Source organism: Lemur catta, chromosome 3 (assembly GCF_020740605.2).
Source record: "Lemur catta isolate mLemCat1 chromosome 3, mLemCat1.pri, whole genome shotgun sequence".
Classification (NCBI taxonomy): domain Eukaryota; kingdom Metazoa; phylum Chordata; class Mammalia; order Primates; family Lemuridae; genus Lemur; species Lemur catta.
This window is the reverse complement of record NC_059130.1, coordinates 89,950,567-89,970,656: the sequence shown is the minus strand read 5'-3', so window position 1 is coordinate 89,970,656 and position 20,090 is coordinate 89,950,567. Positions and strand designations below refer to the sequence as shown.

The 20,090-nt window shown below is 35.6% G+C and overlaps 1 protein-coding gene across 1 annotated transcript in view; it reads right to left on the bottom strand.

The window, feature by feature from the left end:
• The window catches only part of AGBL4 (AGBL carboxypeptidase 4), a 1,191,358-nt gene that overhangs the window by 629,013 nt on the left and 542,255 nt on the right, over positions 1 to 20,090 (bottom strand). Inside the window, 1 exon segment of the mRNA XM_045546549.1 lies at positions 7,973 to 8,067. Coding sequence (XP_045402505.1) covers positions 7,973 to 8,067 — 95 coding nt within the window.

The window sequence follows — 20,090 nt, the reverse complement described above, 5'->3', positions numbered from 1 at the left end:
ATGGGGGTACAAAAGTTCAGGTTATATATCTTGCCCATGTCCCGCCCATTCCCCTGAGTCAGAGCTTCAAGCATGCCCATTCCCCAGACAGTGCACCTGGCACTCACCATGTAGTTATACCTCCATCCCCTCCCCCCACCCCCCATCTCCCCGAGTCAGCACCTTCAAGCATGACCATTCCCCAGACTGTGTGCAACGCACTCATCATGTAGGCATACACCCATCTCCTCCCCCCACCCCCCGCGTCAGTCTGATAACCAATTGGTATCATTCCCAAATGTGCATTTAGGTGATGATCAGGGAAACCAATTTTCTGGTGAGTACATGTGATGCTTGTTTTTCCATTCTTGGGATACTTCACTTAATATAATGGGTTCTAACTCTCTCCAGGAGAACTAAAGAGATGTCATATCACCGTTATTTCTTATAGCTGAGTAATACTCCATGGTATACATATACTGCAGTTTACTAATCCATTCGTGAATTGATGGGCATTTGGGTTGTTTCACAATATCGAGAAGGATAGAATTCTCCCCAACACGTTTTACCAAGCCAACATAACATTGATACCAAAACCAGGAAAGGATGCAACAAAAAAAGAAAACTACAGACCAATTTCTCTTATGAATATAGATGCAAAAATTCTCAATAAAATCCTAGCAAATCATATCCAAGTGCTTATCAAAAAAATAATCCATCACGACCAAGTGGGCTTCATCCCAGAGATGCAGGGGTGGTTCAACATACGTAAATCTACAAATGTAATTCACCACATAAATAGAAGCAAAAATAAAGACCATATGATCCTCTCAATAGATGCAGAAAAAGCATTTGACAAAATTCAACACCCTTTTATGATAAAAACGCTTAACAAAATAGGCATAGATGGGACCTACCTAAAAATGATACAAGCCATATATGACAAACCCATAGCCAACATCATACTAAATGGGGGAAAATTGAAAGCATTCCCACTTAGAACTGGAACCAGACAAGGCTGCCCACTGTCCCCAGTACTTTTCAACATAGTATTGGAAGTCCTTGTGAGAGCTATCAGGCAAGAGAGAAGAATCAAGGGAGTCCAAATAGGGAAAGAAGAGATCAAACTCTCACTCTTTGCTGATGATATGATGTTATATCTACAACTTGGTTTTATCACTGTAAAATAATAGTACCTGCCTCAGAGTGTTGTGAGGATTAAATAAATTTATAAGTATAAACCACTTAAATTAGGGCTTGGCATTAAGTAGGTGTTGTGCAAGCATTAACATTTATACTATGATAACCATTGGTCAGAAAGTAGTCCTTTGCCTACATTATTGATAGGGAAAATAAAGCTGATATGAAGGAAGGATATGAAGGAAACATACTATAATAATAATTGCCACTACAATTAATAATTGCCACTACAGTTAATGCTTGAACTTTGCAGGGGTTATGGCTGCTGACTCCTTGCACAGTTGAAATTCTGCATATAAATTTTGACTCTGAAAAAACTTAACTCACTCAAGATTTTCCCAAAGGCTTCATCTTTCATTACTATAATACAGTATTAAAACTAGAAAATATACATTGGTATGATGTGTGTGTGTCGCTCTATGCCATTTTGTCAAACATAACCAACAACACCATCAAGATACATAATTATCCCATTACCACAGAGATCTCCCAGCTGCTACCCCTTTATGATCATCCATCTACCTCTCCCTTACCATCTTATAGTATTACACATGCAAAACCTATCACAGTATACTGGTATTGACACTTACCAGTTTGCCTGAAGTGTAGAAACCTTACCTCATTTTAAGCCTTTTTATCTTTCCACATATAATTGTATTAAATATTTGCTCCTTATATATTGAGAACAATAGCAGTATTAGGTTAAGTATGAAATGTCTGATTTCCTTAAGCACTAAGTTTGACAGTTGTTATCTCTGACATTTCACTTTGACACTTTTTATTTTTATTGTGAAGGTACATCCTCAGACTTGCAAACACATGTTTTGGTTTGTGATTATCTGTCAAATTTTTTATAGCAATTTTTGTGAAACCATGGATAAGGCAAAAATTTGTGTTATTTTCCAGTATGAGTACTGTTATAGAACCAATGAAGCTGAGATAGCTTGAAATACCAATGAAGTGTTTGGAAATGATGTGTCTAATGAATGCACAGTACATGAACAGTTTGAGAAGTTCCATTCTGCTGATTTTAATCTTGAAAATGAGCCATGCGGGTGACCTGAGACCAAAGTGGATAATGAGCTGAAAGCTATAGTGGAAGCAAATCCATCTCAACTGGTGTGTGAATTAGCAGCAAGATTTGACATTACTATTCCAACAATATTGGACCATCTGAAACAAACAGGCAAGGTAAAGAAGGTGGATAGATGGGTTTCACATGAATTAAAGCAGCGTCAGAAGAGAAATCATCTCGAAGCTTGTCTTTCTTTCCTGTCACAACATAAAGGCAAGCCATTTCTACACTGTATTGTTATGTGTGACGAGAATTAGATTCTTTTGCACAACTGCAAGCATTCAGCACAATGGTTAGATAAAGATGAAGTGCCAAAACACAGTCCAAAACTGAATATTCATCAAAAAAAGCTGATGGTGTCAGTTTGGTGGTCCAGTACTGGTATTATCCACTACAGCTTCATGAAACCTAGTCAATTGATTACAGCAGATGTCTACTGCAACCAACTGGAGGAAATAATGAGGATACTTGGGATTAAGCAGCCGAGATTGGTTAAAATAGAGACAGGTCAATCCTCTTGCAAGATAATGCTCAACCACATGTGGCAGAAACAACACTGCTCAAACTATAGCACCTGGACTTGGATACTCTCTGTCATCCACCATATTCACCAGACCTTGCATCAACTGACTATCACTTTTTCCAGTCATTGGACACCTTCTTTCAAGAAAAAACATTCAATTCTCTCTCTTTCTTTTTTTTAATTTCAGAATATTACAGGTAGAAATGCTTTGGTTACATATATTGCCTTTGAACCGACAGAGTCAGAGCTACAAGCATGCCTAACCCCTAGACATCCCACACCATACCTGTTAGGTGTGAATTTACCCATGCCCTCCTCCCTGCTGCCTGACACCTGATGCATGTTACTTCCATATGTGCACATAAGTGTTGATCAATTAGTACCGGTTTAGTGGTAAGTATATGTGGCTTGTTTCTCCATTCTTGTGATACTTCAGTTAGAAGAATGGGCTCCAGCTCCATCTAGGAGAGTATAAGGGGTATTAGTCTATAATTATTTTTTGTGGCTGAGTAGTACTCCATGGTATACATAAACCACATTTTATTAATCCACTCATGGATGGATGGGCACTTGGGTTGTTTCCACATCTTTGCAATTATGAATTGTGCTGCTATAAACATTCTAGTGCAGATGTCTTTTTTATAGAATGTCTTTTTTTCCTTGGGGTAGATGCCCAGTAATGGGATCGTTGTATCAAATGGTAGTTCTACTTTTAGTTCTTTGAGATATATCCATATTACTTTCCACAGAAGTACTAGTTTGCAGGCCCACCAGCAGTGTATGAGTGTTCCTATCTCTCCACATCCATGCCAACATTTGTTGTTTTGCGACTTTTGATAAAAGCCATTCTTACTGGAGTTAAGTGACATCTCATTGTGGTTTTGATATGCATTTCCCTGATGATTAGAGATGTTGAGCATTTTTTCACTTGTTTCTTGGCCATTAGTCTGCTTTCTTTTGAAAAGTTTTTGTTCATGTCTTTTGCCCACTTTTTAATGGGGTTGTTTGATTTTTCTTGCTCCTTTTCCTGAGTTCTACATAGACTCTGGTTATCAGCCCTGTATCAGATATGTAGCATGCAAATATTTTCTCCCATTCTGTAGGTGGTCTGTTTGCTCTTGTGATAGTTTCCTTAGCTGTGCAGAAACTTCTAAATTTGATCAGGTACCATTTATTCATTTTTATTGTTGCTGTGATCGCCTTTGGGGTCTTTTTCATAAATTCTTTCCCTAGTTCAGTGTCTATAAGAGTTTTTCCAACATTTTCTTCTAGAATTCTTATAGTTTCATGCCTTAGGTTGAAGTCTGTTACCCACTGTGAGTTGATTTTTGTGAGAGGTGAGAGATGCAGATCCTGTTTCAGTGTAATACATGTTGCTATCCAATTTTCCTGGCATCATTTATTGAATGAGGATTCTTTTCCCCAGTGTATGTTTTTGTGCTTTGTCAAAGATTAGATGGTTATATGAGGATGGTTTTATACCTGGGTTCTTAGTCCTGCTCCATTGATCTATGTCTCCGTTCTTGTGCCAGTACCATACTGTTTTGGTTACTGTAGCCTTGTAGTATAGCTTGAAGTCTGGTAAATTGATGCCTCCTAATTTGTTGTTTTTGCTTAAAGTTTCTGTTGCTATACAGGGTCTTGTCTGGTTCCATATGAAGCATAGAATTACTTATTTTAGATCTGCAAAGAATGATGTTGTTACTTTAATAGGGATTACATTGAATCTGTAGATCACTTTGGGTAGCATAGATGTTTTAACAATGTTGATTCTGCCAATCCATGAGCATGGTATGGTTTTCCATCTGTTTGGATCCTCTGCTATTTCCTTCCTCAGTGTTTCATAGTTCTCTCTGTAGAGGTCTTTTACCTCCTTAGTTAAATATGTCCTAGGTATTTTATTTTCTTTGTTGCTATTGTGAAGGGTATTGTGTCTTTGATTTGGTTCTCAGTTTGACTGTTACAGGTGTATATGAATGCTACTGACTTGTGTATATTGATTTCATAACCTGAGACTTTGTTGAATTTGTTTATCTATTCTAGTAGTGTCATGGCAGAATCTTTGGGGCTTTCTAGATATAAGATCATATCATCAGCAAAGAGCAATAATTTGACCCCTTGTGCCCCCATTTGGATGCACTTGATTTTCTTCTCTTGTCTGATTGCTCTAGCTAGGACTTTCACCACTATGTTGAATAGAAGTGGTGATAAAGGTCAAACATATCTCTCTGGTAACTGTTATATTTTAATGCCTTGCATCATTCCTGGTCAATTTTCACTACTTAGTAAGCATTTGTTCATGGAAGGAAGGAAGGGAGGGAGGGGGGAAGGAAAGGAAAGAAATAATGCTCACACAATTTGTCTTGGGTGAATCAGGGGAAGAGAAAATAAAGGTCAAGGAATTTGTATAATAGATAACACATGAGACTTTCAAAAGTATTTACACATCCATTTCACATTTGTTTCTTACAACAACTCTGCAGAAATTATTATTATGCACTTTTTATAGTGAAGAAACTGAGGCTCATAAAAGATACAGCATGTCTTACCGTGTTATTTCTTCCACTTGGTATCCCATTTTCTTAATTTTTTTCATGTCCCATTCTTTGAGATCTAGCTGAAATACCACCTGCTCCACAGAGTGTCTCCTTTCCCCCCCACATTCCTAATAATATAATTTTCTTCCTCTTCTCTAATCCTACTGCATGCTTTACATACCTTCCTGGTTTTTAGCACAATGTCCATTATATTAAACATATTTTTGTTTGTGTTTCATTTCAACCTCTAAATAATAAAATTTTAAAGATAGAATCCAAGTCAGATTTATATTTATCACCCCAGGATCTAGCACAGAGTAGATACTCAATAAAAATGTGTTAAATGGAAGTCATCTCTTAGATTTAGTCCAGTATTCTCAATCTGCTATAATGGAAAAGCCAATAAAAGAATTATTTCAGATCTACCAAAGGCCACATCACAGGATGCTGCTCTGTGCTTCTTTGTGTTCCTTCCTCCCATCATCCCCATTCATGGAATATAGGAGGAGCAGTGAACTTGGAGTCATGAGTTTTCTAGCCGGTGCCACCACTTAATTGTGTAAGTATTCCTAGCCTTAGTTCTGCATAGGTGAAGATACAGTTCTCAGATGTCTTGAAATGCCAGTTCCCAGCAGTGCCTAGCACATAGCAAACTCAGCCTTGGACATTGTTAAGAGATATTGAGCCATGAGTATTAGGAACGTGATGCTATAGAACCCTAACCACAATCCTTAAGAGGTATAATATATGAACAAAATAATACCTTATGCCCAAGTGGCTTGATAAACTACAAGAAACTCAATTCTGAAACTTTAGGCTCTTTCAGACCATTAAAAAACCCCAATGACTGGATAATGGCTACTATTGAGAGCCTGACAACATTGGATAAGAGCACTAACTCAGTCTAAGGCATTCTAATCCCAATTCAAGGACTCATTAATATTTCAAAATCTTGTCAAGAGCTCTGACAGAAAAAAAACCAACTGATAGTTCCTGAGAAAAAAAATACAGCAAAATGAAATAATTAAGGCTTCAGGATTTTCAAAAGCACACACACAAAAAGAGAAGCCTTCAGAACTGAACACTTGGGAAACAGGGATGGTGATTATTGTTTCTGTATGAAGATCCCAATACAGAATATGGAAAAAGATATACAATGTCATTCTGAAGGCCCTCATGAGTGGGTCAACAGTGATGTACTTTTACTTGCAAGGTCTGAAGTACTCACCTACACATATGGCTATTCACAGAGGAATGAGGTCTATTATTATTTACATGGGTTGGATTGACAGATTCAAAGCCAACCCTTGCCCAGACCCCGTTGTCAAAAGGAGATTCAGCAAAAGAGCAGCAGTTTAGTTGATTTGACATAGAAAAGCAAAACAAAACAAAAACAAAAACAAACAAACAACCCCCCCCCAAAAAAAACATATCCAGGGAGATATTTTTGCCTTTTAATAAACAGTTTTCATTATCATCATCAAATGCCTACACTTTTATAAACCTGAGCTTCTCAGCTTAGCATATATAGAAAAATGCCAAGTATCATTTGTAGATAAAAGTACAATTCAATATTTATGAATTGCTAGTTTTCTATAAATACAGACATTTGGAGACTATTTTCTCACTAGTCATTAAAGTTTGAACAGAGATCAAAGCTAGAATAATATTAACAATTCCTTGTATTTGTATAGTGCTTTACATAATGCTATTAATAATAGATGCCATTTATTGAGCACTTAGCAAGTGCCAAGCACTTTACATGTACATAACAAATTCAGTTCTATTCAACAAGCATTCACTTAACACCTACTATGTGATAGATAAATAATACTTTGGGTTTTGTCTTTAAAAATTATCATTTTGTTGCATTCAATCGATGTTTGTTGAATGAATAAATGAATGAATGGATGAATGTATGAATTGGCTGGAAAGGCAGTGTGGGGAAATATAAATAACATAGGCTCCTCCTCTTACTATTTATGGTCTTGATAAAGTATTTAACTTTTCCTATCCTCAATTTTTCATCTGTAATATAGAGATATTTAAAACCTCCTTTGCAATAATGTGGAAGTAGTAACATCAAACGTAAAGCATCTGTCACAGAAGGGGCCTCAATAAGTGGGGTGATTATTATTATTATTTTTAACATTATTATCACCATCATTATTATTACTATTAACCAATCCTACCCAACTCTCCTCCCCTTCATTATAGCAAATAATGGGAAAAATAGAACTTTAACATCCACCCAAACACCACAAAAACCATGCAAAGCAAGAGAAATCTACTAGACTGTAGTTTCCAATGCCTTTGTAGGTTACTGTACATAATGTATTTTTAGGCTAGAAAAAAGAAAGAACCAAGTTTAATTGTGCTTCCAAAGATACCATGATAAAAGGCAAACAGTTCAGCAAAGTTCACCAAATAACAAATTGTACCTTCCCTCATGCTTAGAATGCTGGTCATTCTAAGCATAGGACCATATTTCCAACATTCTCAAAGAATAGTACCCAGAGCCCAGACAATGGCTATCCAAAAACTCATTTTCATTCTTGTCAGTGGCAGTGAGGCTGAGACCCAGCTGTACAGTAGATAAGCTTGAGCTCCAGGTCAAATTTTCTAATCAGAAGGGGTCCCATTCTGTGGATCACTTACCATTTTGGCCTGCTTGTAGATTTCACCATAGGGGCCATGCCATCTCTATAAAGACTCTTGGTTTTACTGAAGTTAACAATGTTGAAAATGACCCTCTAAAAAAGAAAAGAGAAGTTCATTAGAAGACTATGCTATGCAAGTTGCTACTTCCTTGATAATTAAGACAGGAGATGATAAGCAGGGTTAAAGGAAGCGATATGGACTAGTGGCCAACTGTATGGTGAGGATAAATCATGCCCACGGGAATTTAATGTGTTTGTGCCAGCTAAGCATAACAGTTCAGAGCACTGACTTGAACCTGGAAGCCTGAATTTTAATACCAACTCTACCACTTTCAAGTTCTGTGACCTTGCCAAGCTATTGAACATCTCGGTGTTTCAGTGTCCTTATTTGAAAAAATGGGAATAATAACAGTACCTATCTCATAGGGTTGTGATAAGAATTAAGTAAGTTAATACATATACAGTATGTGAAACCATACTTGGTACATAATGAACACTACATAAGTTTTAGTTATTATTATTAATTGTGCCCCCTCTCTCTAAGCTGACCTATAATTTGCATGGAAATAAACAACATCATCAGAGTAACAGTAGTGCATTTAAATTCAACAAAATTAAAGACAGTAAATGAGTACAGAATTGCAATTTTAAAAATTCTCCAACTATAATACTTGGAACCCCTTTGGCTAGAACTGGAGGATGTATGTCCTTTTTTGCACCTTCTTTATTATCCTCTTCTAGAGGTGAGGCGTACTGGGCTCAACCTTAATCTTAGCAATAATTTATAGAGGCATAGGTATTTGGATAAATCCTTTCCCCTCTCTGGGTCTTACCTTTAAAATGGGGAAGGAGAGTGATCTATCTGTCTAATGTCTTTCCTGGGGAATAATACAGTTAAAAGAGATCAGACTTTGTTTTAGTGAACAATTTTGTCATAGGAGGGGAAGAGAGATTGTGAAAGAGAATTGAGATTAAAAGACACTCGAAACCACTGACATAGTCCACAGCAGAGATGATGAGGACTAGAACCATGGTAGCCAGCATAGTTGGAGAAAAGGGAAAAATTTCAAGAGTTTAGCACAGGCTAGCCTTTCTATCCAAAGGCCATACTTTTAAAAAACTGAAATATTCTCTTATAACTAAAATAAATATTAACATCTCCATTTCATATATGTAGAAATTAAGCTCAGAGAGGTTACCTAACTTGTTCAAAGTCATGTAATTAATAGATAATGGAATCAATATTTGAATCCAGGGAATAAACAGATAAGACATCCATGATTTTTACCATTCAGTTGCTTGCTAAGGTTCTAAAATTCCATAACTGCAACCAAGTCTGTTTCCCAAAGTAAGGGTAAAAAGGAAATATAATGGCAATTTTTCAAGCCTTTAAAATTTGTTTTATTAAAAAGAGACTATCAAAATCGTTTTCTCTGGCTTTGTATTTGGGACTATCACAAAATTCTTTGTTCCATGAAACAAGCTTTTAGGAATAACTTGTCTTCCTTTCTCCTCAGAGACCCAGCCATTGACACCATCTCCAGGCATTTTAGTTTCAGACCTTCCTTCTGTCATTAAATTAAGTCATCAAGAATGTCCAAGGCTGTTCCATTATTAATAACCTAGACTTGCCTTTTGTCAGTTTAATTACTTCTCCTAGGGTCTTGGCTACTGCCTGATTTAAGAAAATCAATATGAAGGAGACAAATGGCCTTTGAACCTCACAGGGATTAATCCCCTTTTTTCTTCTGAGATTCTAAGTGTTAGATCCATTTTCTATGAACACAGAAGCCAAAGTGTACTTTCAGGATTTGGATTTTTCATAAAAACAGGAAAAAGCTAATGGAGAAATGATATACATATGTGAAGTTGGAATAAAGAATTGAGGAATAATATGAACTATTTATTGATCATTAACATCCTACTATGTGGCTAGAAAATTTCCCAGGTATTTTTAATATGCTTTATTATTTGGCTACTCCATCCACAAACAAAAGTTATTTTAGCCCAACTTTAGACTTGAGGAAATTGACATTAATAAAAGCTAAGTGGCTTGCCCCCCAAAATCCCCAAACCATTAACCTGTGGAGCTGGGACACAAATCTTGATATTCTGAGCATAAAGAGCATACTTTCTCCATGGCACTAAATGAAAAAAAGTAACTCCATCTTTTATAATTCCTTACCCATGCACTTTTTATGTTTCCCAGCCATTTAGCCATGCAGCATGTGGTGGTGAAAAATCAAAAGTATTTGGAAGTAGGCAGTACAGGTAATCTTGGCTTTCCACATTTTACATTTAATTATCAGTTATTTACTCAAAATTAATCACAAGAAATGGCACTCATAAGGTAATGATAACAGAAACTATAATAATGATGAAAAATTTCTGAGCATTTACTATGTACCAAATTCTGAGTTAAGCATTATGTCAATATTTTATATATTAGAATAACCTGATTATAGGTTAGAATCACTTGTATAGCTTTTAAAAACCACAGATGCTTGGGCCTCACCCCCAGGGATTCTGATATCCAATGTATTATCTCATTTGTTTTGAGGATAATAAACTTTTTGAGACAGGAACTCTTTGTTACCTCTTACTTGCACATAAGGTAAGAGATATTGAGATTAATTTACTAAAATCATTATAAGGGAAAATGCATTCGTATAGGTAACAGGTTTCTTAGGCCAAACTAAGATGACTGCCACAGTGTTTTTTCTGGCCAAGCCCCCCTAGTTAGCTGGCCTTCTTGGGGAGGCATGAGTCATCATATTCATGTAACCAAGGTGTTATCTCCTGTGTGAACCCATGTGATTGCACTTTCCCATGGCATGTTGCCACTATTGTTCAGAGCCATATATAAGCACTCACCATGTTCTCGGCCATGCTTTTCGCCACTGCTGTATCCCCACAACAATAAAGAGCATGTCTCATCTGCCTGCTGCCACTCGCTTTTTCTTCCAATTTCTGAAGCCTGTGCAGGAGCACAAGCTAGCCACAGAGCATCCTCCTCACAATCATATAACTAATAAGCAGCAGAGCTAGAGTTTGAACCAAGTCTGTTGACTCAAGAGAGTAAGATCATGGACTTTCTAGTCAGATACACCTAGGATAGAAACCCAGGTCCCCACCAGCTCTGTGAGGTTGGGAAATATAATTATTCTTTTTTTTAAAATATATTGATTGTTTACACCCCACATTGGGATGGCAACAGTATCCTAACAAAGTTGTTACAAGAATCTGTGAGAACATAAAAGTAAATCACCTGGTACATTGCACCTAGCTCAGAACAGGTGTGCAGTATTTATTGACTCTTTCCCTTCTCTTCAATAAAACCAGAATTTTTGGTACATTATAATTTCTTCTTCCCTTTACTTCTTTTTCTTTCTTCTTTAGATTTACATTTTTAATACGAGGCTCTTGGTTTAGTAATATGACAGTGTAGATCAGAGCTCTGCAAATAGGGACCTGTGGCACACTGGTAGGCTAAGAGTGGGTATAACTCTCAAGGCAGCTGTGTGTGAAGACTGGAGCACTACCCATCCTGACCAAGGGACTTGCAGTGTTAGTGAAGGAGTTCAAGCTCCATTCCAGGTATAGGCCAAACAGTGGCCCAATGTGGGAAAGAGTATGGTGAGAAGCCTGTGTGTAGTCTCAGACAGTGACCTTGATTCTCTGGCTACCCATAAATCCAATACTTGTCTCTAATAACAAGTTTTCCACTTAATGTTATCCAAGCTAGTTGCAAGGACTATTCTAAATATAGTCTATATGCAGAAGAATGAAACTAGACCCTTATCTCTTGCAATATACAAAAATCAAATCAAAATAGATCAAAGACTGAAATATAAGACCTGAAACTATGAAACCACTAAAAGAAAACACTGCATAAATGGTTCAGGACATTGGTCTGGGCAAGGACTTCTTGAGTAATGCTCCCAAATCACAGTCGATCAAAGCAAACAGGACAAAGGAAATCACGTCAAGCTAAAAAGCTTGTGCACAGCAAAGAAAATAGTGAACAAAGGGAAGAGACAACCCATAAAATGGGAGAAAATATTTTCAAACCCCCCATCTGACAAGGGACTATTAGATAGAATATATAAGGAACTCCAGCAACTCAATAGGAAGAAATAAAATAATCCAATTAAAACATGAACAAAGGATCTGAATAGACATTTCTCAAAAGAAGACATACAAATGGGCAATGGGCATATGAAAAAATGCTCAACATCATTAGTCATCAGAGAAAAGCAAATGAAATCTACAAAGAGATATCATCTCACCTCAGCTGAAATGTCTTTTCTCAAAAAGACAGGCAATAACTAATGTTGGAGAGGATATGAAGAAAGGGAACCTCTGCAAACTGTTGCTGGAAATATATTAATAAATTAGTGCAACTACTATGGGGAACAGTATGGAGGTTCCTTCGAAAAACTGACAGTAGAACTACCATATGACCCAGCAATCCCACTGTGGGGTATATATCTGAAGGAGAGGAATTCAGTATATCAAAAAGATATCTGTACTCCCATGTTTATTGCAGCACCATTTACAAATAGTCAAGATTTTGAATCAACCTAAGTATACATCAATGGATGAATGGATAAAGAAGTTGTGGTACATATACACAATGGAATATTATTCAGCTACAAAAAAAGAATGAAATCTTGCCATCTGCAACAACATGGATGGAAGTGGACAATATTATGTTAAGTAAAATAAGCCAGGCAGAGAAAGACAAATCTCGCATGTTCTCACTGATATGTGGGAGCTAAATATTAAAAACAATTGATCTCTTGGAGATAGAGAGTAGAATGATGGTTACCAGAGGCTGGGAAGGGCAATGGGGAGGGGAGCATAACATGGTGATCATTAATGGGCACAGAAGTATATTTGGATGGTCAGATAGAGTGAACAATATTTGATAGCACAAGGTGACTACAGTCAACAATAAGTTAGAGTATACTTGAAAATGACTAAAGGAGTGAAACTGGAATGTTCCTAACACAAAGAAATGATAAATGAAATGATAAATTCCTGAGGTGATAAATACCCCAATTACCCTGATTTCATTAATTCACATTATACCTATATTGGAACATCACAGGTACACTATAAACATATACAACTGTTATGTACCCATAATAATTAAAAATTAAAAAAAAATTAAAAAAAACCTCATATAAAAATATTCATGGAAATAAATTTAAGTGTTTCAGCTAAAATTTGGAAGATTTAAACAAGAAATTTAACACTGATATACTTAGTTACCTTACAGTATATTTCAAAATTGTGTAAGTTTTTTCACCAACACTTATGTGATCATCCTCCAAATATCCCTAAGTTTACTCCACATTCTGCATAAATATCATCTTCTCTGTGTGCATAAATATAATTTTCTCTGTATTCATGGATGTAAGGAGTACCGTGTGGGAAATATTGCCATGGATAACCTTCTGCAAACTCCTAGAAATGACAGAAACATTAAAGAACATTCTTTACATTCAGAGCTCCTAAAAATACAGAGAAATTCACAGATGCCAGAAAAATGCAGGGGTGCAGAAGGCAGGTTTACTGGTCTTGGCAACTAAGAAGTTAGATTTTAACATCTATGCAAAAATAGCAGATAAGGTCTTGATCTCAATGAGACAGTGTTTGAAATGAGACTCCTTCATATATGTTGAACTTTCAAAATGATATAGTATTAGTGAAACTGTAGTCTATAAATTACTTACTAGCAATCAGAGATGACAAAAAAGCATGCCTATCTATTTCTGGGTTTGAGGTGGAAAAAATAATTTTTAAGCATATGCCGGAAACATGTTTGGATTTGGCTTTGAATTTACAATACTACCTGGGTCTAAGTACCCAGGTCAAGTAATTAAAATAAGTTTAGTTACAGGGAAGACTCTTTTCAATGCACACATCTTCAGCCTAAGTACATCGAATTTCCACAAATAATGTCCCATAGACTTTAAACATTCACATAAATTTTTTAAAATATTTAAAGAAAAATCCACACTAAAAATGAGAATTGAACATGGAAATAAATAGCTGAAATAGGCCACAAAGAAATTCAGGTCATAAAACTACCTGATCAACCATTAAAGAAAGTATTTACAAAATGGCTAACAATTTGAAAAAATGTTTCAAACACAGGAGAACAGAACAAACATTATCCTTAAAAAATGTAATTGAATTTGAAAATTCAAAAAATACAGAATAGATGTCACTGAAAGGAGAATTAGTTAATTGCAAGAAAGACATGAATAAAAATCCGTAATTCAGAACAAAGAAGTAATAAGATAGAAAATATTAAAAAAGAAGAAATAAATAAAAATCCAAATATCATCTCATAAGAGTTCTCCAAAGAGAAACAAGGGCAACTGTTACAGGCAAACTCTAAAGAGAAAATGGTTAATGATATTCCAGAATTGATAAAGATATGAACACTCAGATTCAGAAATTATAAGTCAGCCCAAAGCAGGATTTAAAAAAAATACATATGTAGACACATCATAATGAAACTACAGAACACCAAAAATGAAGAGAAAGTTTTCAAAGTAAACTAGAAAACACACAAACACAATACAAAGATGCAGAAATTAGACATAAACGGAACAGAGTTAACACTAGCAACATCAGACCAGAAACAATATAACCATCTTCCAAGAATAAGGCTAAAATACTTTTTCAGACAAAACTTAAAGTTTAGCAGGTTCAGATTGTCCCTGAAGGAGCTTCTTAAGGAAAATTTCAGGGGGAGAAAAAAATTTCAACACAAAGAGTAAGAGTGGCAGTACGGACATTTTAACAATGTTGGTTCTACTGATCCATGAGCATGATATCCTTTTCCATTTGTTTGTGCCATCTGCAATTTCTTTCCTCAGTGTTTTGTAGTTTTCCCTGTGAAGATCTTTCACATCCTTGGTTAGGTATATTCCTAGGTATTTTATTTTCTTTGTACCTATTGTGAATGATACTGAGTCTACGATTTGACTCTCAGCTTGAGTGTTATTATTGTATAGAAAAGCTACTGATTTATGTGCATTAATTTTGTAACCTGAGACTTTGCTGAATTTTCCTTTATCAATTCCAGGAGTCTCTTGTTGGAGTCTTTGGGGTTTTCTAGATATGAAATCATACTTTCAACAAAAAGCAATAGTTTGACCTCATCTGTCCTGATTTAGATACCCTTTGTTTCTATCTTTTGCCGGATTGCTTTGGCTAGAACTTTCAGCACTATGTTGAACAGAAGTGGTGACAGTGGGCATACTGATTTTGTTCCAGTTCTTAGTGGGAATGCTTTCAACTTTTTCCCATTCAATATGATGGCTGTGATTTTGTCATATATGTCTTTTTTGAGACATGTTCCTTCTATCCCTAGTTTGTTGAGGGTTTTTATCATGAAAGGGTCCTGAATTTTGTCAAATGCTTTTTCTGCATCTATTGAGATGATCATATGGTATTTGTTTTTGCTTCTATTTATGTGGTCAAAGACATTTATTGATTTACGTATGTTGAACCACCCTGGGATGAAGCTCGCTTGGTCATGGTGGATGATTTTTTTCATGTGCTGTTGAATTTGGTTTCCTAGTATTTTATTGTGGATTTTTGCATCTGTATTTATAAGAGATATGGGTCTGTAGTTTTCTTTTTCTGTGTGTCCTGTCCTGGCTTTGGTATCAAGGTGATACTGGCTTTGTAGAATGAGTTGGGTAGGATTCCCTCCTTCTCAAAGTTATTGAATAATTCCTGCAGCACCGGCTCTTTTTATTGGTCTGGCAAAATGCAGCTATTAATCCATGTGGTCTGGGGCTTTTTTCTGTGGGAAGATTTTTTTATTATTGCTTCAATCTCACTGTTCATTATTTGTATCTTCACGAGTCTTATTTCTTCCTGATTGAGTCTTGTGAGGTTGTGTGTTTCCAGGAACATGTCCACTCCCTCTACATTTTCAAGTTTATGTATATAGAGATTTTCATAGTATATACAGATGATATTTTGTATTTCTGTGGTATCAGTTGTAATATCTCCTTTTTCATTTCTGATTGAGTTTATTTGGGTCCTTTCTCTTCTAGTCCTGCTTAATCTAGCAAGAGGTCTATTAATTTTATCTTTTCAAATAACCAACTTTTTGTTTAATTGATTCATTTTTTTCAATTTTGTTTAGTTCTGTTCTGACCTTAGTTATTTCTTTTCTTTTGCTGGTTTTGGGTTTGGTTTGCTCTTCCTTATATATTTCCTTGAAATATGTCATTAGATTGTTAATTTATGATCTTTCTCTCTTTTTGATGTAGGCATTTAAGGCTATGAATTTTCCCCTAAGGACTGCATTTGCTAAATCCCATAGATTTTGATAGCTTGTGTCTCCTTTGTTGTTCAGTTCAAGGAATCTTTTGATTTCCATCTTAATTTCATTATTGACTCACTAATTGTTCAGCAGCAGGTTGTTTAATTTCCATGATTTTGTGTAGATTTGAGTGTTTCTCTTGGAGTTGATTGCTAGTTTTCTTCCACTGTGGTGTGAGAAGATACATGGTGTGATTTCTATTTTTTTAACTTTGTTGAGATATGTTTTGTGGCCTAAAATGTGATGAGTCTTAGACAATGTTCCATGTGCTAATGAGAAAAATGTATATACAGTAGTTTTTGGTTAAAATGTTCTGTAATCATCTGTTAGGCCCATTTATTCTAGCTAAAGTCCTGTTTAAGTCCAGTGTTTCTTCATTTATTTTCTGCTTCGATGATCTGTCCATTTCTGTCAGTGGGGTGTTGAAGTCCTCAGAAATTATGATGCTGCTAGTTATCTATTTGCTTATATTTAGTAGAATTTACTTTATGGATGTGGGCTTTCCTCTGTTACATGCATAAATATTTAGGATTTGTATGTCTTCTTGTTAAATTTTTCTCTTTACCATTATATAATGACCATCCTTGTCTTTCTTTACCATTGTGGATTTAAAGTCAATTTTATCTGATATGACAATGGCTACACCTCCTTTCTTTTGTTTTCTGTTTGCATGGAATATTTTTTTCCATCACTTCACTTTGAGTCTGTATGAGTCCTTTTGAGTTAGATGTATTTCCTGGAGAAAGCAGAAACATGGATTGTATTTTTTCATACATGAAGCCATTTTATCTCTCTTGAGTGGGGAATTCAGACCATTCATGATTGATTCAATTGACATGGGGATTGCTGTTCTATTCATCCTTTTACGTAGTACCTTATTGCTTTGTTTTACCTCTTGTGCTATTGTTTTATATGAGCTCTGGGTTTTAGATTTTGGAGGGTTTTACACTGGTGTGTGTCTATTGTGCTGATCCACATATAATGCGGTTCTGAATATTTCCTGCAGGGCAGTTCTGGTCTTGAAAAATTCCCTCAGTGTTTGCTTGCCCAAAAATGTCTTTATTTCTCCTTCATATATAAAACTTAGTTTTTCAGGATATAAAATTCTAGGCTGGCAGTTGTTCTGTTTTAGAAGACTGAAGATAGGGCCCCAATCCTTTCTGGTTTGTAAGGTCTCCATTGAGAAGTCCACAAAGAGAACTATGAAACACCAAGGAAAGAAATTGCTGATGACACAAACATATGGAAAAACATAACATGCTCATAGATTGGTAGAATCAACAGTGTTAGAAAGCCCATACTACCCAAAGTGATTTATAGATTCAACGCAATCCCCATCAAAATACCAAAGTCATATTTCACAGATCTAGAAAAATAATTCTATGCTTTGTTTGGAACCAGAAAAGAGCTCAAATAGACAAAGCAATTTTAAGCAAAAAGAACAAATCTGGAGGCACCACAGCACCAGACTTCAAACTATTCTACAACGCTATAGTAACCAAAATAGCATGGTGCTAGCACAGAAACAGAAACACAGACCAATGGAATACAACAAAGAACCCAGATTTAAAAGCATCCATATACAGAATACTGATCTTCAACAAACCAGACAATGATATACATTGCTGAAAAGAAGCCCTATTCAATAAACAGCGTAGGGAAAATTGGATAGCCATGTGCAGAAGAATGAAATAGGATCCGTATCTCTCACCACTCAGAAAACTAATTTAAGATGGATAAAAGACTTAAATGCAAGGCATGAAACTACAAGAATTCTAGAAGAAAATGTAGGAAAAACTCTTCTAGATATTGGCCTAGGGAAAGAATTTATGACTTAGACCCCAATGACAATCACAGTAAAAACAAAAATAGATTGATTAAATTAAGAAGCTTCTGTACAGCTAAGGAAATAAGCAACAGAGAATATAGACAACCTACAGAATGGGAGAAAATATTCACAAGCTATACATCTGATAATAGGCTAATAACCAGAATCTACAAAGAACTCAGGCAAGTCAGCAAGAAAAAAATCAAACCACCCCATAAATGGTAGGCAAAACACATGAACAGAAGTTTCTAAAAGAAGACAGACAATGGCCAAGAAATATATTTAAAAAGCTCAACACCACCAATCATAAGGGAAATGCAAATTAAACCACAATGACATATCACCTTAACTCTGTTGGAATGGCTTTATTAAAAAGTGCAAAAATAATAGATGCTGGTGTGGATGCAGAGAGAAAGGAACATTTATACACTGTTGGTGGGACTTCAAATTAGTACAACCTCTATGGAAATAGTATGGCAATTCCTCAATTAACTAAAAGTACACTTATCATTGGATCCAGCATTCCTGCTACTGGGTATTTACCCAAAGGAAAAGAAGTTATTTTATCAAATAGACACCTGCACTCGAATGCTTATTGCAGCACAATTCACAATTGCAAAGATGTGGAATCAACTCAAGTGCCTATCAATTCATGAATGGATTAACAAAATGTAGTATATGTATACCATAGAATACTACTCAGCCATAAAAAAGGATCAATTCACACCTTTTGCAACAATTTGGGAACCAGACACCATTATCCTAAGTGAACTACTAAAGAATGGAAAAACAAACACCACATGTATTCGCTATTAAATTGGAACTAAACAATGAGCACACACATGCACAAAGGGAAGTAAACCTCAGTGGAAATCAAGTAGCAGGGAGTGGGGAGGAGGGGATGAGCGAAAACCTACCTAATGGATACAATGAACACTATCTGGGAGGGTGATGGGCACACTTAGAGACCTGACTCAAACATTACAAAAGCTGTCCATGTAACCAAAAACATTTGTGCCCTGTAACATTTTGAAATAAAAAAATAAAATGAAATATAAAGAAACCAGGAAAAAAAAAACCAGAGAGTCTAGGAATAGACTCAATATATATCAGAGATGACACTACAGTTCAGGTGAAAAGTTGAACTTTCAACAGATGGTCCTGGGCCAATGGGCCATCCATATGAAACAAACCAAGTTAGATCTCTACCTTACACCAAATACAAAAATAAAATCCCAAATGTATTAAGGAATAAGATGTACAAAGTAAAACACAGCAGATTATTTTATGAACTCAGTGTATGTATGGACTTTATAACAAAGCACCAGAAGCATTAACTATGAGGGAAAAGATAGATATATTTGACTCCTTTACACAAAAAAGTTATGTCAAAAGATGCCATGAAGAGTGGGATGCGCACCATCTAGGGGATGGACATGCTTGAAGCTCTGATTTGGGGTGGGGGGAGAGGGGGCAAGGGCAATATACGTAACCTAAACTTTTATACCCCCATAATATGTTGAAATAAAAAAAAAGAAAAAAGATACCATAAAGAAATAAAAAGGAAACCAATATGTGAAAAAAATATGTGTAACCCTTATAATGGATTAATACACAAACCTGTAAAGAACTCTTATAAATTAAAATATTAAAAACCAACAATACAATAGAAAATAGGCCAACAATATAATCAGACAAGTTACAGAAGAAGAAATGGAATGGTTTATAATTATATGAAAAGACGATTACTCCATTAGAAGTTGAGGAAATATAAATTAAGAAAATAATGACATACATTTCTTATTCATAAGATCAAAAAATAAGTAAATGTAAAAATATCAAGTATTGTTAATTTTGTAGGAAACAGTGATTTTGAACACTGCTGGTAAGCATATAAAATAGAAGAGCCTCTTTAGAGAGAAACTTGAC